This window comes from Dryobates pubescens, chromosome 44 (genome assembly GCF_014839835.1).
Source record: "Dryobates pubescens isolate bDryPub1 chromosome 44, bDryPub1.pri, whole genome shotgun sequence".
Classification (NCBI taxonomy): Eukaryota; Metazoa; Chordata; class Aves; order Piciformes; family Picidae; genus Dryobates; species Dryobates pubescens.
The window spans coordinates 135,209-158,912 of record NC_071655.1 but is presented as its reverse complement, the minus strand read 5'-3'; the positions used below and the strand labels follow the sequence as shown (position 1 = coordinate 158,912).

At 48.1% G+C, this 23,704-nt stretch overlaps 1 protein-coding gene across 2 annotated transcripts in view; it reads left to right on the top strand.

Annotated features, from left to right (window-relative positions):
• ANKHD1 (ankyrin repeat and KH domain containing 1) overlaps positions 1-23,704 on the top strand; it is a 96,572-nt gene that overhangs the window by 14,632 nt on the left and 58,236 nt on the right. For both annotated transcript variants that reach the window (XM_054177713.1, XM_054177714.1), the window contains exons 2-5: positions 1,439-1,592; positions 17,321-17,477; positions 22,218-22,365; positions 23,114-23,261. In XM_054177713.1, the coding sequence (XP_054033688.1) occupies positions 1,439-1,592; positions 17,321-17,477; positions 22,218-22,365; positions 23,114-23,261 (607 nt within the window). The remainder of the gene's footprint in view (positions 1-1,438; positions 1,593-17,320; positions 17,478-22,217; positions 22,366-23,113; positions 23,262-23,704) is intronic.

The following is a 23,704-nucleotide window of genomic DNA, read 5'->3' as shown; positions in this document are numbered from 1 at the left end:
AGGCTGGGGAGAGGCCTTGAGCACAGCCCTGTGAGGAGAGGCTGAGGGAGCTGGGGTTGTTTAGCCTGGAGAAGAGAAGGATCAGGGGTGACCTCATTGCCCTCTACAACTACCTGAAAGGTGGTTGTAGCCAGGAAGGGGTTGGTCTCTTCTCCCAGGCAACCAGCACCAGAACAAGGGGACACAGTCTCAAGCTGTGCCAGGGGAGGTTTAGACTCGAGGTGAGGAGAAAGTTCTTCACCGAGCGAGTCGTTCGTCATTGGGATGTGCTGCCCAGGGAGGTGGTGGAGTCACCGTCCCTGGAGGTGTTCAAGAGGGGATTGGATGTGGCACTTGGTGCCATGGTCTAGTCATGAGGTCTGTGGTGCCAGGTTGGACTTGATGATCCTTGGGGTCTCTTCCAACCTTAGTTATACTGTGATACTGTGATGGCAGCTTATGGCTGTCCACAGGAAGAGAGGGGAAGACACTGGGGGAAACCAGGAGGGTGAGGCTGGGGCATAAAGTGGGAAAGGGCAGCTGTGGATGTGTATTGCATGTGTCTCGTTTCCATGGTGTATTTAAGGCATTGAGAGTGTTGAGCAGGTATTTTGAAATGGTGTTTTTATCAGCCAATATTGCTTGAAATTGCCTGAACTTGGGGCAGATTCTGAAACGTGGTTGTACTCTCATTAGAGTGTGACTCAGGTATCCTCCTTGTTTACTCTGGCAAGCTCTCCTAAACCTCCAGCATGTGTTGAGAAATTCTCTGAGCTTCTCTTCAGAGCTGGTGTGGGACAGCATTGTTGCTGCTGTGTTGGGATGCCTGCTTGCCTGCTTGCTTCCTTGTTCTGTGTGTAGAAAACGTTGATGACTGAGTACTACCATGTGCCAGCTTGCACAGGGGTGTTTTGGGGTTGAATTTTAGTCAGCTGGTGTGCTTCTCCTCAAACCAAACAAACTCCTTATGCTGCAATGGTTGAAATTACTTCAAAAATAGAACTGAAAGGCATCTAGGGAAACCATTCAGTTCCTCCCTGGCTCTCAGGTTCAGCCACACCGAAGTCATTAGTGGTGGCAGGGTGGACAGAGGTGCTGCAGCCTCTTCTGGCAGCCTCCTTTGGTGGCTAATTGTACAGACAGGCAGAACACTTTTTTTCAGTGTTTAATCTGAGTTGCCCTTGCTGTACTTTAGGATCTTGTTAATTGTAATTTTCACAATAAACTGTTTCTCATGTTGATTCTTCCCCCCCCTCCCTTCTGTGACGTGAAGTCCCTTTTGGGTGAGCTGAGCAGATGGGTTTTAAACTCATGCCCTTGTTTTGTGGGTGGTTTTGTTGTGGGCTTGGTGGGTGCTGTGGGTTTTGTTTTGGGGTTTTTTTTTCCACCCTTGTTAATGTTTTATATTTAGTATAAAAGCTAAAAAATGGTGAAACTCTCTTTCTGCCTTGTCCAATAGGTTGAATCATTTATTTTGGACCAAGAAGACCTTGATAACCCGGTGCTGAAAACCACATCCGAGTTATTCTTGTCGAGCGCTGCGGAAGGTGCGGACTTGAGAACTGTGGATCCAGAAACACAAGCAAGACTGGAAGCCTTACTGGAAGCAGCAGGTACTTTCTGTAGTTCATGTCTCAACCTTTCTTGCACACAGATCTGTCAATCTGTATATTCTGACCTTAGTAAGATGTGCACAGATCTGGAAGTTTCCCTTGGTGGTGGTGAGCGTGGGAGCAGGGAGACGTGAAGAACGAGCTCATAATCCTTGCAGATGTTGAGAGTTGCTTTGTCCACAGTTTCTGTACACACAAAGCTAGAAAAGTTCATTTGAATGAAATGGGATCTCACTGACCAGAACAGATTGTGAGCTACTAGTGGAAGGATTAAAGGGGAGAGAATGGCAGGAAGTAGGGTTGCTAAAATGAGGTTTTGGTTTTGTGTTTTGTTTTTTTTCCCCTTCACTGTTGAATTATGAATTACTCCAGAAATTGCAGGTGAAATACTTGCTGCTCTAGCCTGACTTGCACAAAACCTATTACTCCTTTATGTAGTTCTGAGGTATTAAACATCCTTAATGTTCATGCTTCAGAACCAGACTGGATAACCACAATGCCACCGCATTTGTTGCTTTTCTAGTGAAAGCTTGACTGATTTAAGTCTTTCTAAGGTTTGTGACTGGAGTGTTTGCAGTGGGTTTGAAAATCCTTTCAGTTTCAAAATTCCCAGGGCAAAAGGATGTAAAAACCATGCTTTGAAACAAGTCTTGTTTGATCGTTGTGGGTGCATACTTGGACTAGGAGCAGTGTGCTGAAATTGTAGTTCTGAGGCTTTAGCTTCAAACACACTAAAGAGCTAGGCAGAGTATCATTCATGTGCAGGTGTTTGGAAGTAAATCTGTGGACAGTCTTACAGTAGAAATTTGTTCTGAGGAAGCAGAGGTGGAAAGAAACTGAGGCTTTGGGCTGTCTCTGCCTTTGGAGTTTGAACACTGCCCCCCACTTAGAACACAGCATAGCTTTTGAAGTTGCAAGAGCCTAGTTAAAGGTGGTCCCCTAAAATTGTTCTGAGCTCCTGTAATGCTTGGGGTCTGAGCTGTGACTTGCAGGGAAGATGGACTGCTTCTGGGCAACTCTGACATCAAGGGAATTTGGATACTCTGATCCCTTCTTCAGCAGGTTGAGAATGTTTCCCATACACCCCATGACTGATGTGTCCTGGGCACCATAAACTGCCAGCCCAGTTGTCTGATGGCCATGCTGGGGAGGGCAGGCAGCCTCTGTGCTAGGTGGGGCTGAGGTGTTAAAAATGATTTCATGGTACTGAAGAAATCTAGGATGTGCCATGACTTTCTCATGCCTGGGAGGATGCTTCCTTTAGACTTCCATACAGTAGCTGGACACTCGTCCTTAGGATTAGGTTATTTGGTTTTAGTTTGTTTCTATGCTTTGATTCCCTGAGTCCTTGGATTAGGGATATAGCAGAGGGGCAGAAAAGAAGGAATCTGGAAAGAAGAGCAAAAAAAGTTTTGTTTGCTGGCTCCATCTCTCTCTGAAAAGACTAGACAAAGTTAATGCCACTTGATGAATGTGTGAGATCAAAAGACTGAAAACACTCTTAAAATCTTCCAGTTAAGCAGTAATTATCTTTCTCACTGCAGATTTGGGCACTGGAAGTGCTATTAGGCAAACCTAAAGGAGCCACTGAAAATCTGGGAATTCATTTAATAAAGCCCCATAATTGAAAAGTGTTTGGAAAAGCTCATGTATCTGGAAGATGTTCTGGGATTTTCACTGTGCTTCTCTGGCTGATTTGCCCAGAAATACCCTTTGTAACCTGAAGTGAGCTTCCAGGGTTCCATTGTGGCATCAAAGCAGCCTTCTGTTGGGTCTTTGATTTGCAGTTTGGCAAAAGCAAGTGATTTCTCCTGGTATTTTAGCCACCTTTTATTTGCCAGCACTAAGAATAGCTTGCAAAAGTAGATGGCAGAGCTGCTACTCAAAGAAGTAGTTTAGTTATGGCCTTGTCTGATGTGGTTTGCAGGGTGGCTTGGCCTCTGTGATGATTACCTCTCCTGTGTGAGGCTTGCTCCCAGCTTACAACCTGGAGGGAAATTAGCCTTGCACGCAGTGGCTCAGATTTCTTGGGGCTTCTCACATGCAGGGTTCGTGGCTGCACCATGAGGCTCTTAAGGAGTATGACTTACAGAACTGGTTTGGCTCCTTCTCCTGAATCTTTAATGCTCAGATCTCACGTGGACATGCTGGTCATCAGCTGTGGAAGGTACATTCTGGCAGCTGCAGCCAGATGGGATATTCCTCACATTCCTTCTGCAGAATTGGTTTTCAACCACTGCACTCTCAAGATTTACGGAAGGTGGTTTGGGTTTTAAGTAGCTGTCTTGATTTGGGAGCTGGCTAGGCCTGCATGTGGAAGGGACAAGGCCAGGGACTGGTTGAACTTCCCCAGAACATTCCTGTATTTACCCATCAGAAGAATGCTGGCTATTTTTTCACAGTTCAGCTTGTTTAGTTTGTTTCCAAAGTATTTTGTGGGTTTTGGATGCTAAGAGTGACAGCCTTAAAGAATTCTAGCAAGAGCTGTGCCTCACCCTCCTTAACACAGCAGCAAGGGTACATGGGTGTGCATGTCCATGTGCACACCAACAGCCCTTAGAGCTTTCCTAGGACCTTCTTAAAACCTGGCTGGTCCCCTTCAGTTTGGACAGACACACTTCCCTCTGTCATCTGTTCAAGCAAAGCACAGCATGTAGTGAGTGAACAACTGTCAGTGCCTGACTTCCTTCACAGCAAATCACTTTATTTTCTAAAGACCAGAGACTTCAGCTGTTCTGTGAACATCAGCAATGGGAATTGTTTTCATTTCCAGAGACAGATGATAAATGAAAGCAATTAAATCCTGTCCCTGGGGACATTCTCCTAAACAAACCAAGTCCTTTGTATACCTTCAATCTGATTCCAAGTAGCAAGGAAGGGATTTAGAGGTAAAATAACCTACAAAGGAGAACCACAGGGTTTGGAGGTGTTTAAACATATCCTTAGTGTCCTGACAGTGGATTCTTGTTCTGCACTAGAAACTTTGAATTCCATTGTTACTCAATCATATTCCACCTCTGAGTGATAATGGCTCTTTGTGGATCTTCAGTAAGGTTGCCAATTGAATTTCCTTTGTAGGGACAGCAGGGAGGATGAGGGCTCCTTACTGCTGTCAGCATTCAGAGCCTTTGCTCATCTTGCAGGTTCCTCTGAGTCCCTCAACCCAGAATCACAGAATCAATAAGGTTGGACTTGATGATCTTGGAGGTCTCTTCCAACCTTGGTGATTCTGTGATATGTGGGGGTGAAAGAGAAAGTAACAAGTGGCTGATAATACCTGGTGGATTTCAGTAGTAGACTCAAACAGGAGAGCCTGCTGCTGCTCTGTGGAAAGCTAGTGGGGTGAGAGAGATGGGCATGGGGGGATGGGTTGTGTGTTCTGGAACTGGGAAAGTAATCACCTACTTAGTGCACACACAGAACACATTCCGGATTTGAATGGGCACAGATAAAATCTGCCTGCTTTAGGATAAACTGAAAGGATAGGCTGAGATTCAGCAGTTGTAGAACTGAATGCTTGCCTCTGTGTGTGTGTGTCTAGATTTACTGGCTTGCCAAGCTGTTGACCAGACCTGCCTTTTGGGTTGGATTTTTTTTTCCCTCCTTTTCTTCCTTTTTTTTTTTTATGTTTTGCTTTTTTGTTGTCCTTTGCTGTGGTGGACCAAACTCAATCATTATCCACTAACACCACAGGTTTTTTGACAGAGTAAATTGTATTTGTTGTTCCCAACGTTAGAGGGCTTGAATGTGACAAGCCAGCACTACTGGTGAGTGAGCTGAGGTCTGAAAACAGCTCAGAAGATGCACAGTTTGCTTTCATCCTGCCTGGGAGAGATTCCTTGAGAAGCATCACAGACTAAGATAGATAAATTCTTTAATCATTGTTTATGATCATTAAGACTCATTTCTGGACCTGGTGTTTCTTCTCTTAGGGCTGATGAGTAGCTTACTTGTGTTTTAAATGCATGTGGGCATCTAATTCATGAGAAACTTCACCTCTAAAGGGTAGAAGTGCAGATAAGCACTTCTGTGCTCAGGGAGTGTAACAAATACATTTCTAGATCCATGTTCTTGAATAAAGCAGAAGGATGGGGTCTTCACTGAGGAGAATTCAAGAAAGGATTGCTAGAATTGGAGCAAAGAAGCTTGAAGCAAAAGTGGAGCAGAATATATGGTGAAAATACAGCACTATCAAATTTGAAGTGCCTGGCCACCTTCAGCAGGGCCAAAGTCTTACCTCAGTCCAACTGTTTTGACTGATTTTCTTGGTTTAAAACCTAAAATAAGCTTTTCACTGTAACTTGATCTGATCTGAAGTACCTGGTGTTACATGGCTGCAGCCTAGAGGTCAAATAGGAGAAGCAGCTGTGGCTAAGGAAGTGTGAGTAGGCCCCAGTTCAGTACTTCCCTTAGAGGTCAGAGCTGTGCTGCTGCCCAAGGGGCCACTGTCTTACTAAGAGGGAAAGCTTTGCCTTTTGAGATGCTGGCACATGACAGCCTTGCTTATTTTCTTTCTCCACCGCCTAAAGATTCAGAGTGGGAAGGAATATATGGTATGTGAAACACACAGATGTGTTGTGCTTTTGGAGTAAGTTGGAGAAGCTGAGTTTTGTGCATGTCTTTGAGTTGTTACTGCTGTTCCTGGAGGCTCTGCATGAGTTCAACTTCTTTTTCTAATCTAGTAGTCTAGATTAGAAAAGACTCTAGTCTAATCCTGCTCTCAGTCACATTAACTTCCCTACTTTTGAAAGTGTGTTGAAATGTACTAGCTTCATTTCCCCCTCCCCCCCTTCTCAGTTGGATCTTACTTGGAAGAATAGTTTCATAGTTGTAACACTTAGAGGTATGCCTTAATGTGTTGAGACAGCTGAGCTGTTCATCAGCTGTGAACAATACCCATCTGGAATTCTTTGGCAAAGTTTCTCACTTCCCACTTCCCACCCCCAATGAGAAGAGATGAGACCAAAAGTTATAAGCTGTAACCCCTTGATCTCTTAAGTTGTTTGCATATTTATACCTCTCTTTCTCTTTATAGATATGTACCTTGGGGGTCACTTTTAATCCCAAGCCTGTGTCTCGCTTGGCTCTCCTGTAAGGCTGCATTCATAGCTCAGCAGAACACTCAGTTTCACATACTTGGGGTTTAAGTTTGCATATTTGTTCTTCTGCATCTGTCAGCCATGCAGCTTCCTTAGCAAATGATGATAAAACCAGAGTTCACAAGTGTTCAGAGCAGAGTTTGTGTATGAAGTGAATGCTTCAGAGTGTGCAGAGGGCTGGATCTGCATCTCCCCACTCAGGTTGGGTTGGGTTGTTTTGGGGTTTTTTGTGTTCTGTAACTCACTGGCAAAGCACCGTGGTGGTGACTCTTGCCAGCCACTTGGCTGGGCACTGACCAGACCAGTGAGTCAGGCTGGCAGGCTGGGTGTGTAGCCACCCCTTCTGGAGCATTAACTATATTGGAAGCAGGGCTGCTGTGACGAGTGTCCTTGGATGCTTGGCAGGGGTTAACTGAGCTCTTGTGGGCTCTTTTTCTGTTGGTGTAATAATGGCATTAAATATTGGGGAGTGTTTAAGTCTCAGGAGCAACAGATTGTAATGAGTTATTAATACTTTACAGTATGTGATGCAATGGGTAAAGCTGTTGCTTTTTTCAGTGTGCAGATCACCTCTGCAAGCTATCACAGAACACAGGCAGTTGGCAGAGCCTTCCAAGCTCATCCCTTCCAACCCTCCACTCAGCACTGAAGGGTCAGCCCCAAACCATGTCCCTAAGCACCAGGCCCACACACTGCTGGAACACCCCCAGGGATGGTGCCTCCAGCACTGCCCTGGGCAGCCTCTTCCAGTGTCTGAGATCCCTTCCAGGGCAGAAAGATTTCCTAAGATCCAGCCTGAGCCTCCCCTGGGGCAGCTTGGAACCATTTCCTCTGCTCCTGTCTCTTGCCACCAAGGAGCAGAGGCTGCTCCCTCCTCACTGCAACCTCCCTTCAGGGAGCTGTAGAGAGCAGTGAGGGGTCCCTCAGCCTCCTCTTCTCCAGACAGGAAATACTTCTTCCAAGAGAGGGAACAGGCTGCCCAGGGCAGTGGTGGAGTCACCATCCCTGGAGATGTTCAAGCAGCTGTGGAGCTGGCACTTGAGGAAATGGTTTAGGATTGGCCCTAAACTGGGAAGGTTGGACTGGGTTATCTTTGGGGTCTCTTCCAACCAGATGTTGTCTGTGGTTCTGTGAATAATTTTCTGCTTTTTTAAAAGATCTTTTGAACTCAAGTTTCCTGATTTAGCATCAGCTACAGTACCTGCTGCATCTTGCACAGAAATGGAGCTTGTATTCTTTATGGCTAGGAAGTATTTCAGTACTTGAGGACTCAACACATAGCAGGTTATTTGAATTGGAGCACTGCATAGAGAGGAAGTTATTACCCTTTTTGGTAGCCAGCAAGAGGCTCCTTGTTGTGGGAGCACAAGTCGGTGCAGGTCTGCAAAGCCTTCTTTCCCTGTGTCACCAAGCTCAATCTGAAGCAGCAGTTTCTGGCTTGCTGTTAGCCATCACCTCTTCCTCAAATTCTGTACAACATCTTAAAACCTTCTGAAAAGTAGGGCTGGAAGAAATCTCAACAGATCTGGTTTTGCCTCCTGCTCTTCCTTTTTCCCAGGCAAATTCAGCTGTACTTGTGCCATTCCTGACTGGTGGCTTTAAGAACTGGTTAGGCAAATGATTTTGATCTCTGGTGCTGGCAGCTCCTTAGCCTGCCAAGCCACCTGCAGTCCTTAGAATGAGAAGACTTCACTGAGGCCACCTCACTGTTGCATGCTGAAATAAGTACCTTGGGGGCGAAGGGGGCACTCAGCTGCTTTGGAAGAGCTTCAGGAGAGATGGAAGAAAGTTGTAGTAAAGCAATTTGTGTTGGTTGGTTTGGTTTGGTTTTCTTTTTTCAGTGGAGTTGCTTTGGCCACTTGTTTTCTGTGTCGCAGGAGAGGTGCTGCAGCCCTCTGATTATCATTGTTGCCCTCCTCTGGACTCCAGTGCTGTTAGTCTCCATAGGGCTATGATACTATCCCTCCATGTGCCTTAGATTACTCAAAGAGCAGATGTGGATTCCATTCTTTTCTCTTTCTCTCACCAAGGAGGTGAGAGTGCCTGTAAACCAGCTTGTTGTCAAAGGTGAGACACTTTGGAGTAGGTGAGACTTAAAGCTGTGCACCCTCTTCAGCAATCCTTTTTTGCCCTTCCCTTGATGTTTCTCAGGGGTATGTGAGGTTTTTCTTTTCTCCTTACCCTCCCACTGTGGACAGTTACATTTCCATGTTCCTCCTTTCCATGTTTCAGGAGCAGACTTGGCTTATCAAGGTGTATCTGTCAGATTCTTGGAGGCAATTCATTGTCAGACTTGAAATGAGGAATCAGAGTACCTTTTGTCTCTGAGAGGGCATGAAAGGAAGGGCCAGGAACTGAATAATACTTTTCTATGGCTAGTCTGTAAAACAAGCAGTAAACCTTGTCCATTTTCCTGTATCTGATGGCATGGAGTACAGCATTTGTTCTGAAGTTGTGATTTCTGCTTCCGGATCATCCACGAAGCTGCTGCCTTTAGAGCTGTAAGCTCTGCAGTCTCCAGTCAATGACCCGGGAGTGAGGTGGGGGTTTAGCAGCTCCATGTGTAAGCAGCCAGAGCAGTCTGATTCTTTTTTCTCAGTCTCTAGCATGGATGCTGCTTGAACTGGAGGAGTGTCAGAGCTCTGAATTAGGAGCCTGTCTGCTGTGGCTCTTGCTGAGGCCCTGGGTGGGTGCCAGCAGCTCCTGCAGGCTCACTCATGCTGCCGTTGCCCTGGCTGTGTGCTGGCATCTGTGCGTGCCCTCACGCTTCGCCTGGCCGGGTGAGCAGGTGACTGCCCGGCCTGGGGACGTGCTGAGTCTGCCGTTTGAGCCTCTGGCCCTGAAAAAGCCAAACAAAGCCAGGCCAACGATTCTGCTGGTGCCTGAAGTTTTCCCTTAGATCATCACAGTGATGCTGGCAAGCCTGATGGCACTGGCAGAGCATTTGTTTGAAGTGCACACAGGGGCTGGCTGGTGCTGTGGCCCTGGGAAAGGTGCTGCAGGAGGAGCCAGTGACAGAGGGAAGAGAAGGATGACAATGAGTAAAAGAGCAGGCAGTCAAGTGATTTGCTGTGATTGTGCTGCTGTGGCAAATGTTTCTGGGTGTGTGTTGCTGTCTTTAATCTGCTAAGGGTGAAAAGAATCCTAAAAAGCTCCCTGACTTGGTCATTAAAATATCAGGTGGTGAGCTCCTGTTCAGCTCTAACAGTGCCTCCCATGTGGTCCTAGAGAAGCACCAGAACAAGCCATGTCCAGAGTAATTTAGATGCTTATAAACCAGTACTCAATCCCACCTTTGTCCTTCATCATTTGAGTTAGCTTTGTGTTTTGAACCTTCCTCTCAGATGCAAGGCTCTATGTTTTCCTAAGATCCAAAACAAATGAGAGAGGAGGCCTTAGCTGCCCTGGCTGAAAGTGCTTTTTGAATGGAAAACAAGCAGCAAACAGCAGAGCAAATGCCAAGGATTTACTGGAGGTGGCAGAATTGGCTGTTGCTGTGTGACTTTTCAAGTTAAAACAACCACCCTGCCAGGCCTTGGTGGACACTGCTGCACTCTCTGGTGCTGTTGCCTATGATGAGGGCGCTCAGGGAGCTGGGACTTTCCTGTAGGGAGCTTTGCAGACTGAGAAAATGTAGGAGGAGTAGTTTGTGCTTCAGGGTTAGAGTCATAGAATCAAAGAACACTTTGGGTTGGAAGGGACCTTAAAGACCATCTAATTCCAGCTCCTTTGCCATTGCCAAGGACACCTTCCACTAGACCAGGTTGCACAAGGCCCTGTTCAGCCTGGCTTTGAACACCGTCAGGGAGGATGCATCCCCAACCTCCCTGGGCTACCTGTTCCAGTGCCTCCCCACCTTCCCTGTCAAGAACTGCTTCCTAATATCCAGTCTAAATCTCTCCTCTTCCAGCATGAAGCCATTCCCCCTCACCTTGTCACTGCAAGCCCTTGTAGAAAGTGATGATAAAATACAAAACACAAGCCACAGTCCTGTCACTGAAGTGAACTCATCCCTGTCTTGGCATGTGCCTGGGGTTGTATCTGCCTCAGGGTTAGAGCAATTTGCTGGTGAGTAATTTTGTCTGACCCTTTCCTGTTGCAGTCTCACCTAGCAGACCCTCTGATGTTGCCAGGCTTTTGGGTTGGTGGTGGTCAGGGTTTGTTTGCTGGACTGGTTTTCTGCCTTTGCTTTTAACTCACAGTGAATAATCAGAAGGTTTTCCTCTTCCAAGGCTGAATCCAGAGCTCCCTGTGTCTGGCAAGCCAAAAGGCAGATAGTTTGAGTGAACCTCTCTTGCCATGCACCGCAGAGCTGTCTTTGCCTTCATCTCTTTTGCCCTATTTTTTGTTTTTACAAAAAGGGCCAAGGAAACCAAAGTTCCTTTCCTGTACAAAATCCTGGGGCTGAGGAAGATGCTGCTTTCTCCCCTCCTTTCTGCCTTACCCCTCTCTGTCTTGTTGCCTCTTGAATAGTGCCAAGTAAGGAATAAGCTAGCAGTTAGGTGTTGATTGAAGCCTAGGTATTGGTAGGTAGAGAGTAAGAACCTCAGTCCAGGGGCTGCTGTGAGTAGCCAGTAGGAGGGATTGAGTGTTTTATGCAAGCTGGGAATGAACCTGCTGTGTTTTGAACTAAAGCTTAATTCTTCCAAAGGTACTTCAAGCAAATGAAACCCCAGAATGGGGAGAGAATGAGTGGCTGTTCCACACCAATCTAGACAAGTTCAGCATTAATGTCTGTTCAGTCCTCTGCTAGAGGAAATGTGAGCCCTTGCTTGTATTTGAATGTAGGTTTTCATACTTTGTGTTGAACTCTGACCCCTCTCATACCTGAGCTTTTGTTTGTTTGATGCAATTCAGCCACTGAATTGCTCTTGAAATGATGACTGCCCCAGAACTTGCCATTTTTTCCCCTGTATTGCTACTTCTGTTCTAATTGTACTTGCTTCTTGAGAGCATGAGGTAATTAAAAAGGCAGATAGCTCTCCCAGATGCTTATCTGCAGTGATTTGGGTGAGAAAGCAATTTGCTGATGAAGTACATCTCTAACTGTGACACAGGAGCAATTCACAATGTTCCTGTATTAATTACATGTCATATGGATGGGGTCAAAGTGCATTTGGTGGAGTGAGGAGTGTGATTCTATGCACATAAGTGAGTGACTGTGTCTGAAGGTCCTGGTTCCTGCAAGGAACCAGCAATGCTGAGGACTGTCTGGGAACTTGTCACCTTGCAGTAAGGCAAATGTGTCTGTGCTAGAGATTTAATAGAAGCCTTGAAAATGTGGCTTGTTTGGCTTCTTTGTAAAGATACTTTACTGGGGAACAGACAAAGTTGGACAGCTGCAGTGAGTGGCACAGGGAAGAGGTGTGCAAGGTGGTTTAGTACCCGTTTGCTGTCATCACCAGACAGGAATCTTCCGTTCCTGGCTGCACAGCTTTCTCTCCTCTTGGCAGTTCTCTTTAGGAAGAGCCTTTGCTGGTCAGATTCCTCTTGCTGTGGGGTAGGAAGCTGAGGCAAGCCGGGCAGAGGAGGAGCACTGAGTCATTTCTGGCAGCTCCTGTTGTTTCAGCTTCAGGAAAGGTAACTCAGTTGTCTTGTGATGGGGCAAAATGGACATCTTGAACAAAATCCATCTGATAGGAACATTTAGATGATGTCTGTCATAGTCAGGAATCTAAAGAAGACAAAGCATGAGGAGGTAAGCACGTGGATAACTTGGCTTAGGAGTGGAGGAGAGAACACCTCTGCTATGAGGATAGGCTAAGGAAGCTGAGGTTGCTCAGCCTGGAGAAGAGAAGACTCTGGGGGGACTTTATAACTGCCTTCAAATACGTGAAGGGAACCTACAGGAAGTCTGGAGAGGGACTGCTTACAAGAGTGTCCACTGAGGGGACAAGGGGAAAAGGAGAAGGAGAATATGAAGGAGAATATGTTTAGATTGGATCTTAGGAAGCAATTCTTCACTACCAGGGTGGCAAGACTCTGGAATGGATTGTTCAGAGAGGTTTTGGATGCCCTCTCGTGAGCCTTGAGTAACCTGGGCTAGTTGAGAGGCATCCCTGCCCAGGTTTCCTGAGCTGCAGCCTCAGCCCCCCCTGGTGCAGCTTGGAACCATTTCCTCTGCTCCTGTCTCTTGCCACTAAGGAGAAGAGGCTGCCCCTTCCTCACTCCAACTTCCCTTCAGGGAGCTGTAGAGAGCCATGAGGTCTCCCTCAGCCTCCTCCAGCCTGAACACCCCCAGCTCCCTCAGGCCCTTCTCCTGCCTTGTTGCCCTTCCTTTGTGAAAGAATGGGGAAATGAATGTGACCCCATGCTGAAGCCTCTTGCAGTTGGAATTCTCCCCAGAGTCTGGCCTTTGGAGGGAGGGAATAGCCAACTGCTGACCTGGCACTTACCCAAAGGTGTTTGTATCTTAACTGGAAGCTAGATTCTTACTGATGCAGGATTTGGAGTTGTTATGATACAAGGGTGGAGGTTTAGATGTTTATTCATTGAGGTTTATCTTAGAGATGCTGGGACAGAAGCCCAGCTGTATTTTTGATACATGACATCACCTTCTAGTATCCTGAACTTCCACATTTAAGGTTTACCAACAAACCAATCAAAAACTGGCAGCAAGCAGCGGGAGGACACTTCAGGGTTAGGATTTCGGTCTGGGAATGTCACAGAGTTAAAAGCTGGTAAATGCAGGACAATACAGTTGGGAAGAATGATCTCCTGCCTCAGGTTTTCTGTTTGGTTTTATTGGATGACAAATCATCTGCTGAAGAGTCTGTCAAGCTGCACCATGCTTGGGCAGGCCATGCCTGCTGCACAAGAGGAGTTAGCTGTGTTGCAGGAAGCGATTGCCAGGGCAGTTGGTACAGTCTGTGACACACCGTGGTGGCTGCACCTCAAGCCCTGGCTCCAGGGAATGGCACTGCCTCTAGAGAGGTTGATTTTCAGTCTGCATGGTAATAAAGAATGGCATTGGCTCTCCAGAAGTGTGCCTGGGTGACAGCTGAGGTTCAGAAACTTTGGGAGGTGCTGTGGCTGTCTGGATTTGTTGGAAAGGAAAACTCTTTCCAGTTAGGACAAAGCCAGTTGTAAGCAAATCACTTGGTAAAAGGGGGGGATAGCAGTAGCACAGAAATTAAGCTCAGCATATAAGATAATCCAACCCTGCTGGATTTGATGGAGTGTTGGGAATGGTTAAGAGCTCTCTTCTCAGTTGTTGGATAATGCTTCTGGCCTTGGCCCTGCCAGGGTTTTTGAACACTCCGGCTTGTGGCTTCAGCAGAAGAACTGTCCCAGAGAGGCAGGCTGAAGGTGTGCCCTGCAGTGGGCTTGCTGAGGACACTGGAGGAAAAGGCAGTGAGAATCACAGTACAGGTGATGATCTCTCTTCTCTCTGTCCTTCTAGCAATCTCTTATTCAGGGCTGTCCTTAAATAGTGGCTTCCAGGGCGGCTGCTCTTGGTATTGCTGTGAAGCTTGGCCCTTCTGTCGCCCTACAGGTTATTTTTAACTCACCTTTTGGCATTTGCATGGCAGCTGATGTTGTATTCCTGAAGGTCGTCCTTGTGGTGTGCTTGTGAACGAGCTCTTAATCATTTCAATGGGAGCTGGACCTTTGCATTTGGAGTGGCACCATCTCTGTGTGGTCAGCTGGTGTAGACTCTTTGCATTAAAGAACAATTTGCAGTGTTGCCCATGTTCTTGTCCTGCCACAGTGATCATTCCATGCAAACATGATGTTCCGTGGGCTCTGTGGTGACTTGAAACGGGCCACTGGCCTGCAGGAAGCACAGAAAGTCAGACAGCTGGGTTTCAGTTCAGGTGGTGTCAGATCAGTCATATGCCAGGAGGCTAATGTGAGAAGGTGTGAGCACCTGTGTGTAAGGAGGAGGAGTTTGAGCAAATGTGGAGAATGGTCTTGGATGATTTTAGTATTCCTTGGATAGGAGGAGATAAGAGTTTTAGTCCATCCTGTAGAACAGATTGCTGTCCTTGTGTGTAGGAAGCATCTTACAACACCTGGCAGAGTGACATAAGAACACTGAAGATGTGGACACCAAAACCAGTTAGAGATTTGGGGCAGAGGACTCTAAGTTGATCTGCTGCAGGGTAGGAAGGCTCTGCAAAGAGACATGGCCAGGCTGGGTCAGTGGGCTGAGAACAGTTGTATGAGCTTCAACAAGGCCAAGTGCTGAGTCACAAGAGCCCTGTGAATGCGCCAGGCTTGGGGCAGAGTGGCTGGAATTTGCCCAGCAGGAAAAGACCTGGGGGTGCTGGTTGCCAACCAGCAGAACATGAGCCGGCAAGGAGGCTGGAAAATGGAGAGAGCAGGCAAGGGGAGGTGGTCTCCAGGTGATCTGGCTGATCCCTTACCACAGTGATCTGAAATGCTGGAGATACTCAGTCTGGTTTCAGACAGACAGGTAGGTTTTTTGGGCTTCCTGTGGGGTTTTTGTTGTGTTTTGGGTGGCCTTTTGTTTGTTTGCTGGTTGGTTGGTCTGTTTGACAGGACTGTGTTTTACGTTTGCCAGCAGCAGAGCCTTTTACCAGTTCCTTCATGAGAGCCTTTTCAGTGGGAGGAAGCTGCTGCTGTGCTGTCCCTCATGAGCTTTATCTCTGCTTTCTTAGCCTCTGCTCAAGGGTCATTCTTCTAAATCCTGTGGATTTCTCCCAAGAATGTTTGTACTTTGCTTGCTGCAGAGTTCAGCTTCAGTCCTGGATGGGGCCTCAGTGCTGAGTTGTGAAGACTTCGTTCCCTTTCCTCAGGCAGTACTTCTGTGTACACGAGAAGCTAGAGTAAGCCAGCAGTGCCACCAGAATTAGCCAGTGTAAACATCTGTGTAGCTGCTGTGAGCTGTGCTGGGGAAGCAGAGCTGTTAACTTTGCTCTGTGTACACAGTGCTGGATCCCTGGCATGGTTTTGCAGGGTCTCCCCTGGTGTCCAGAGCTGGAAGGGGGCACGCGGCTGGTAGCCTCTTGGAGTACACGGGGTCAAAAGTCCATGGCTGCGTGCTCTGATTGCCTAGTGCACTGCAAAGCAGACTTTGCAACCCAGATGGATGTGGTGTGGGCAGGCCTAGCTGCAAGTGCACATTTTGTCGTGGAGTGGGCAAGTTATTGTAAGTTTTGACAATGCTGAAGTGGTCTCAGGCAGGATGTTGAAGCCAGGGAGGCAGTGCTCTTGGATCTTAAGCAGCTCATCTCAGCCTTCAGAGCCCATGCTCAGTTTCAGTCAGCGAAGCAGAGTTCTGCTTCCCCTCCTAGATGTCTGCCTTGATGTTGGGACAGGGATTCTTTATTTCCAGCAATGCTGAGTTTGGATGCTGTAAGCCAGCCCCTAGAAGCACTGCGGCAGTGAGGTAGGGCGATGGGCCAAGTGCCTGGCGTATGCTGGGTGAAATTGTCAGGGCAGAGAAATTTGGTAAGTATTGATTCTTACATTAATGAAAAACAAATTGGAAATGCATTGTCTGGAGACAGTGTTTCAGACTTCCAAAGTAGTAATTCAGTGTTTGTTCTGTAATAGTTAGGAGCTGGGTTGTAGGAGAGACAGTGCACATCAATCCTGCGGAGATGTGCATGTAGCAGGCAGCAAATCTTCTGAGCTGCTATTCACAGGGCTTCTATCTAACGCAACCCTGTGCAACAGCTAAGGACTCGAGCAGTTACCCATTGCTCATTGGTGAGGGTAGCTCATGTGTGCACCAGTGATCATTTGCCTTCTCTAGCATGTGAAATGTTTTGGGGTGGGTCAGGTGTGTGCCATTCCTCGGTGCATTGTATACCTCACAGCGTCTGATGTGCAGATCTCAGCCCTGTCTGCGCTGCAGAGGGAACCACGCAGGGGTCTGTGTGTGTGTCAAAGAGGCTGTGCTGGGCTAGGTGGAGTAAAACTGCTCCTCTGTGCCACGGTGTGTCAGTCCTGTGAAGGAGTCACATAAACACCTTCGTATGGGGCTGTTCTGTGCTGGCCTTAACCTTCAGTCCTGCAGCAGAGGCACCTCAAAACCAAAGCTCTTGCAAAAGCTAAGTCTCAGCGTTTCTGCTGTGGTGTTGGTGGAGCAGGGGCATGGATTTCACACATCTTCAAGACTCCAGACATCGTTTCAGAAGCTTTGTGCCTGTGCCATGCGATTTAGCCTGTGAAACCCTTGGAAGTGTCAGCTGATACTGGTTTTCCTTCCAGCTCTTGAGGAAAAGGTGTTCAGAGCTAAGCCCTCTTCATTTTGGGTAGAAGTGGGTGGGAGAGGTACCGACTGCACATTTGAAATTGGAAGAGTAGTCACATTCAAAATATTAAACCAAGCTCGTGGAGCAATACAAACTTCTGCTTTTGGCTTTGACCCTTGGCATTATCCTTATTCCCCTGAGATTAGTCATTTTTTTCTTGAACTGTGATGTTAAAATGATTTAGGGGCCTGGGTTGGGAGTTTGGGGCAGGCAACGAGGCTGCCAGCTGAGGAGCAGTTCACCGGCCGCCCCGTGTGAGCAGTCCCCCTGCAGGAGCTGATCTGATGGCATGTGTGCAAATGACTTGTGACTAATAGTGCATGTGGCTGAAATCTAAACCAGTGTCTTTGCATTTCTTTTGTGTGACCTCCCTACTAACCTGACTGAACGAACCCGCCCGAAGGGATTGGTAAATTGTCCACTGCCGATGGCAAAGCCTTCGCAGATCCGGAGGTGCTCCGAAGACTGACGTCGTCCGTCAGCTGTGCGCTGGACGAGGCTGCTGCGGCGCTGACGCGGATGAGGGCCGAGAACAATCACAACGCAGGACAAGTGGACAAGTACGTATCGATGGCTGCCCGAGCCCGGGGGGGAAGGTGGTGTCTTCAGGCTCAAACTGGGTGCCTCTTGTGGTCGGTGAGGTATCTGCTCCGCTGCTGGCGGAAGCAAGGCTGAGTCTCAAGGTGTAACTACTGTGCTGTCAGGTTATCGTGGTATCAGTCAGGGTTGGAAGGGACCACGAGGGTCATCCAGTTCCAACCCCCCTGCCATGGGCAGGGACACCCCACACTAGATCAGGCTGGCCAGAGCCTCATCCAGCCTGGGCTTAAACACCTCCAGGGACGGTGCCCCAACCACCTCCCGGGACAGCCCATTCCAGGGCTTCACCACTCTCATGGGGAAGAACTTCCTCCCCACCCCCAGCTTCATTCCATTCCCCCCAGTCCTATCACTACCTGAGATCCTGAGCAGTCCCTCCCCAGCCTTCTTGTAGGCCCCCTTCAGATACTGGAAGGCCACAATTAGGTCACCTCAGAGCCTTCTCTTCTCCAGACTGAACAGCCCCAACTCCTTCAATCTGTCCTCATAGGAGGGGTGCTCCAGCCCTCTGCTCATCCTCGTGGCCCTGCTCTGGACACCTTCCAGCACCTCCATATGCCTTATTATGGTTATGGGCTTCCAAGTGCAAAAGTACAGCAATGTGTGACTTCTAACCTGCTGTTCTTTCTCTGTACTGGAAAGTGATTTCTCTTTCAAAAAGGAGATGGATTCTTAGCTGTAGAAGAGTTGCTTCTTTACTGCCCCAGCACACTTCCCTGGCAACTGAATGCGTGTAGTTCCTTGTGTTAAAAGTTGTAAGAGAACACTGTAAGACGATGTGCAGGGCAGTGGTTTGCTGCAGGATCTTGCTCAGAAACTGAAGGGAAAAAACCTCTGTAATTTGATAACTTTTTGTAACTGGCAATTAAGGAGGGTGGCATTTCACTCCCCTGGTGGCAGAACTGAGGGTTTGTCCTATGCCATCAAAAGCTTTCCTTCTGCATAGGGAATTTCAAAGCACCTTTAGGAGTCTTGCAATGTGTTGTGCTCTGACAAGTGATGCAAATGATTCCTAAGCTGTTGGGGTGTTCCTGGCTATAGTGATCTAGGATCAAAACACGAAAGTCTGAAGTGGAATGTCCTCTTGGAACACAGACTTGGGATTTGCAAAACAAAGTGCTGACAGGGAGAGCAGTCCTGAGGCACTGAGCACAGTTTTCATACAGAGATGGGACAGATGCAGTTTCCTTTCCTACCTGCAGCTAGATAAATTATAGGTGGATCAAAACAGGAGGAGATGAAAAGATGCTGGGGAAGCATAACAAGGAAGCATGCAAAAGGTGGGAGCAGACCAGGTGGCCCATGGGGGATATGGACACAAATATCCAAGCATACAGGGATGTGGTTAGGAAGGCCAAAGCCCACCTGGAGAGAAATCTGGCAAAGGGCATGAAAGGCAAGCTAGATAAACTAGAGCTGCAAAAGGAGGGTGAAGGCCTCCCTCAGAATCTGGCAGGGGCCATGGAGGAGGGAGTGATTGCTGCCTTTGCCTTGGACTTTACTGGTGAAGCCTCTGAGATGAGTGGGAAGATCTGGACCAAGGAGGGCTTGCCTTTGGTTGATATCCGGTCAGGAGGCATTTAAATAGGCTGAACATAGCCCAGTGAGCAAGTTGATGGGACCTGCTAGGATGCACCCATGAGTACTGAAGGAGCTGGCCAATGGCACTGTGAGATCAGTCCCAATTTATTGGAAAGGTCAGTGGGGAGTGAGGGAGTTTCCTGAGGAGTGGAAGAAAGCAGATGTCACTGCTGTCCTCAAGAAGGTCAAGAAAGAGGGTTCACAGATTGCATTGGATTGGAAGGGACCCTCAAAGATAGTCTTGTCCAGCCCCCCTGCAGTCAGCAAGGATACCTCCAACTAGATCAGACTGCCCAGGGCCACAGCAAATTCAGGGGACATTATAAGCAGTCCCTGGAAAGGTAGAGGAGAAATCCTTCTGGGTGCCATTTCCCAGCATAGTCTGTCCAAAATGATGATGGGAAGTGGTCAGCATGGTTTTGCAAGGGAGAGATCAGGCTTGGGCTGCTAGCCTTCTCCAGTGAGATGGCTGTGTTAGCAGGTGAGTGGAGAGCAGTGGGTGTTGCCTCACAGTGTGAGAGCAGTGTCCCATGGGACGTGCTGCTGGAGTACAGACCAGCTAGGCTGGCAGTGTGGTGGATTGAAAACCTGAACTGCCAGCTGTAGTAGCTTGAAGTCCAGGTGAAGGCAAGTTGGTGTACTCCAGGGCATAGTGTACTGGTGATGTGCTCCAGGGGATGGTGTTGGGCTGGCACTCTTTAATGTCTTCATCAATGATTTGTGTGAAGGTAGAGTGCATCCTCAGCAAGTCTGCTGCTGATGCAAACCCGAAAGGAGCACTTGAAGGACCAGGTGGTTGTGCTGCCATTCAGAGGGACCCTTGACAAGGTGGAAAAAGGGACCAGCAGGAAATCTCCTGAGCTGCTACAGGGGGAAATTAATGTCTTGCACCTGGGGAGGAATATCTCTGTGCATTGGTATGAGTGGGGAGGGCTGAATGGCTGAAAATCAGCTTTGAAGAAAGATCTGAGTTCTGTGGTGGACAGGTTGAACATGAGTCAGCAGCCCACCTTGGAGCAAATGCCAGCAGCATTCCATGCCTCATCTGGAAGGGCTTCCCAGTGGCACTCTTGCACTTTTCAAAAACTGTGGAAATATCTCAAAGGGAAGCTGAGCAGAGAGCAAAGCTGAGGGATCTCTGGAGGTGGCAGTCACCCAGTCCTGTTTTAATAGCTTGGTCACAGAGCATATCTGGTTGCACAGCAGTTCTGTGTTACAGGAGGTGGCTCAAGGTCATCTCCTGAGACTGATGATCTGATTGGGGATTTGCCTTGCAAGTTATGGTGTTGGATGGTTCCTGTTTGTTGTGGCTAGGCTGTGTGTGTGCAGAAGTGCAGGAGTCTCCACCCTTTCCTCCAGACGACCACCAGAACCTGAGCTGTAGATGTCTGCTTAGGGGTGGGCTGCAGCAGGGCTGTGTGGCTGCTTGTGTCGGGAGCACGCAGCTGGCCCTTGCTCTGCTCCCAGCCCCTTAGCTGAATCCCATGCTTCAGTGTATGGACTTGGCTGCATAGCCAAATCACCAACTTCACCAAAACAGCAGTTATTTTGCTCAAAGTACTCGGTGGTTACAGTGCACATGGAAGTGGTCAGATGCTGGATGTTCTTATCAGGTCAGATCTCAGCTTTTCTCTAGTAGGTGCTAACCACATTTCTGTTGAGGTTTAGTCAATGAGTCCTTTTTAGGCTTGCTATAGTTTAATGATCAGGCTTTGAATAGTTGAAACTTGTGTGCTTTCCTGAGGGAGCTTGGTGCTGGAATTGTTGCTTTCTTCATTGTGAATTAATCTCTTGGGTGGACTTGTGTGTTGTGCAGAAAAAAACTTAGAAGTTTGAGGGGTTTGGTGAATCTCAGTGTACCAGGTTTTGTTTGAAGCAGCAAGCCTGCATCTCCTGCACACTGAGAGGAGTGCACTGGGCACACTCCACCACTATCCATCACAGCAGGCTCTTCCTCCCTTCCCGTCCTGCCAGGGCACTGACTGGTTTCCCACTGGCTGGGGGGCTGTGATCCCTTGCCTGTGTTTTCTAACTGTCATTGTGTCAGCAGCTGGAGAGGGGTAGCTGAGCTGGTATCTAGTATGCCTTGCTGTTGGTTGCACTTGTGCTCAGCAGTACTTTCTCAGTTGTCTTTCCTCATGGACTTTTTCTTTGGAAAAAGATTTAGAGGCCAAGATTTGTTTAGTGCCCTTCCCCAGGTCTCAGGGGAAATGAACTCTTCTCTGCTTCAGAGGTTAACGGAGTGCTTCTGGGTTGCTGAGCTTTTGGATATCAGATGTAGATGTCTTGTGTTTCCCCTCTAACATGTAGCTTATGATTGTAGTGGTAATTGCCTCTTACCACTTCTTGAGTTAGCAGAAGTCAAGGTAGGGCTTGTGCTGTTACTGCTGCTTAAAAATCATGAGGTTCAGTTGGCCTGTGTGATACGATGAGAGACAATGGCTTTGAGCTGGAAGAGGGGAGATTGAGACTGGGGATGAGGAAGAAATCCTTGAGAGTGAGGGTGGGGAGACACTGGAACAGGCTGCCCAGGGAGGTCGTGGGTGCCCCCTCCCTGGAGGTGTTCAAGGCCAGGTTGGATTCAGCCTTGAGCAACCTGGGCTGGTGGGAGGTGTCTCTGCCCATGGCAGGGAGTTGGAATTGGATGATCTTGAAGGTCCTTTCCAGCCCAAAGCATTCTGTGATATGTAGTGAAGGAGATAGTCCTGCAAGAGGAGAGAGGGGTCAGACGTTGGTCTCGTTGCAGCGCTCAGTGTTAGTGCTCTCTGCTGTCCTGGCCTGTTCACTCACTGCCTTCAGTCTCTACTAGAAGCTTGTTTGGGTCCCTGTAGTGAGTAGTTTGTCAGCCTCTGTGCATCTGGCATTGCACTGACACGGGAGTAGTGTCAGTGAAGTTGATTTCTGTATCTTGTGGACACCAGGAATCACCTTGCTGTGAGCACTCTTCCTTCACCTAGTCTGTGTGAGAGCTTGTGTGGGCTGCCAGCTGATGAGGATGAGCTAATTGAGATACAGTGTGTGCTTCACCTGTGCAATTAATAGGTGTGTAGATTCCTTGCACGGGGAGGCTACCCAGCAGGATGTGTTCTGAGCTCTCTTTGTGGTGGCTGCTTTTCCAGTCGCAGCTTGGCAGAAGCATGCTCAGATGGGGATGTCAATGCTGTCCGGAAGCTGCTGGATGAAGGAAGAAGTGTGAACGAGCACACTGAAGAAGGGGAGAGCCTCCTTTGTTTGGCTTGCTCAGCAGGATATTATGAATTGGCACAAGTAAGTACCTCACACAGTCCCCATGAACCCTTGGGGAAGCACTGGCGAAGGAGCTTCTTTGCTCGGTAAACAATGGAGCTGTTCTGATAAGATTATTTTATGTATTAGAATTTAAGTTAATCCACTCATGGTGGGCTTCCAGTTACTGTCTTTAAGGAAAATTGCCACTCTCTCCAGGCCTTTAGGTCATGCAGATTTCTGAGGAACGTGCCTTGCTTTTTGATGTATCTACTTCTGTGGCATTGTTGTGGATGCAGCCAAGCTGCTCCGTCAACAGACGTTGCAAGAGGATCTCAAGTAGCAGCACAATCAAATGCTGCAAGGCTCAGTCACTCCATGCTCTTTAAAATCCCATGTGCATCAGCAGTGCATAAATCTGTGTTGGGATTTGGCTTTGGTACTCTAGAATCGAAGGGTGGGATTTGTGCATCTCTGAAGATGCTATGGTGCAAGTCCTGGCAGTGACCAGCTGTGTGTTTTGGTACCTGCTCTAATGACCACAGCCTGCACCAGGGCAGGCTTGCAAGTTTGCAGTGTCTCTGCTGACTGTAATGTGATGCTGACTTGAGCAGATGTAGAAACCCAGCATTTCCTGAAGCAGAGCACAGAGCAGGTCCTGCGGAGTGCTGCTGTGCCTCAGCATTGGGGGTGCTACTGAAGGGGATGGCTGGAGAGTTGCTGTTACAAGGCTCACTGAACTGAACACACAATGTTGCTGTTACTCATCAGAGTGAACTTTTTCCTCTAGGTGCTACTAGCAATGCATGCAAACGTTGAGGATCGAGGGAATAAAGGCGACATCACTCCCTTAATGGCAGCTGCCAGCGGAGGCTATGTAGACATCGTGAAGCTGCTCCTTGTCCACTGCGCGGACGTCAACGCGCAGTCTTCGACAGGTAACGGAAGCAGGAGCACAGGGAGTTAAAAAGAGGAGCAGGAGGCCTGCACCTGCTCTGAACATCTTTGTGCCTGATGGCTCCATTCACAGGACAGCAGAGCAGGAACTATTAAGAGCAGAACTCTCAAGCACACAGGGCAGGTGTTCGGTGCCTTACCTGGCCGTTACTGAAGACTGGTTTTAGTACCGTGTCATAGGAGGCGCTGCTTTGTGCAAACCACTGTGGTGGGAGATGAGCAGAAAAATACAGGGAGTTCAGTTTTGTCTCAGCTGTCTGATCCAAAATTACCCAGTAAAAGATGACCATGGGGCACATCTGGTCAAGAGCAGCTACTGCTCTTTACCATAGAGAAGGTTCCTTGAGCATTGAATGTTGTCCACGTTGCTGATGCTTGACCACAGCTTAACTAACCTTGCTGAGAGCATTAACCTGCAGCTGGA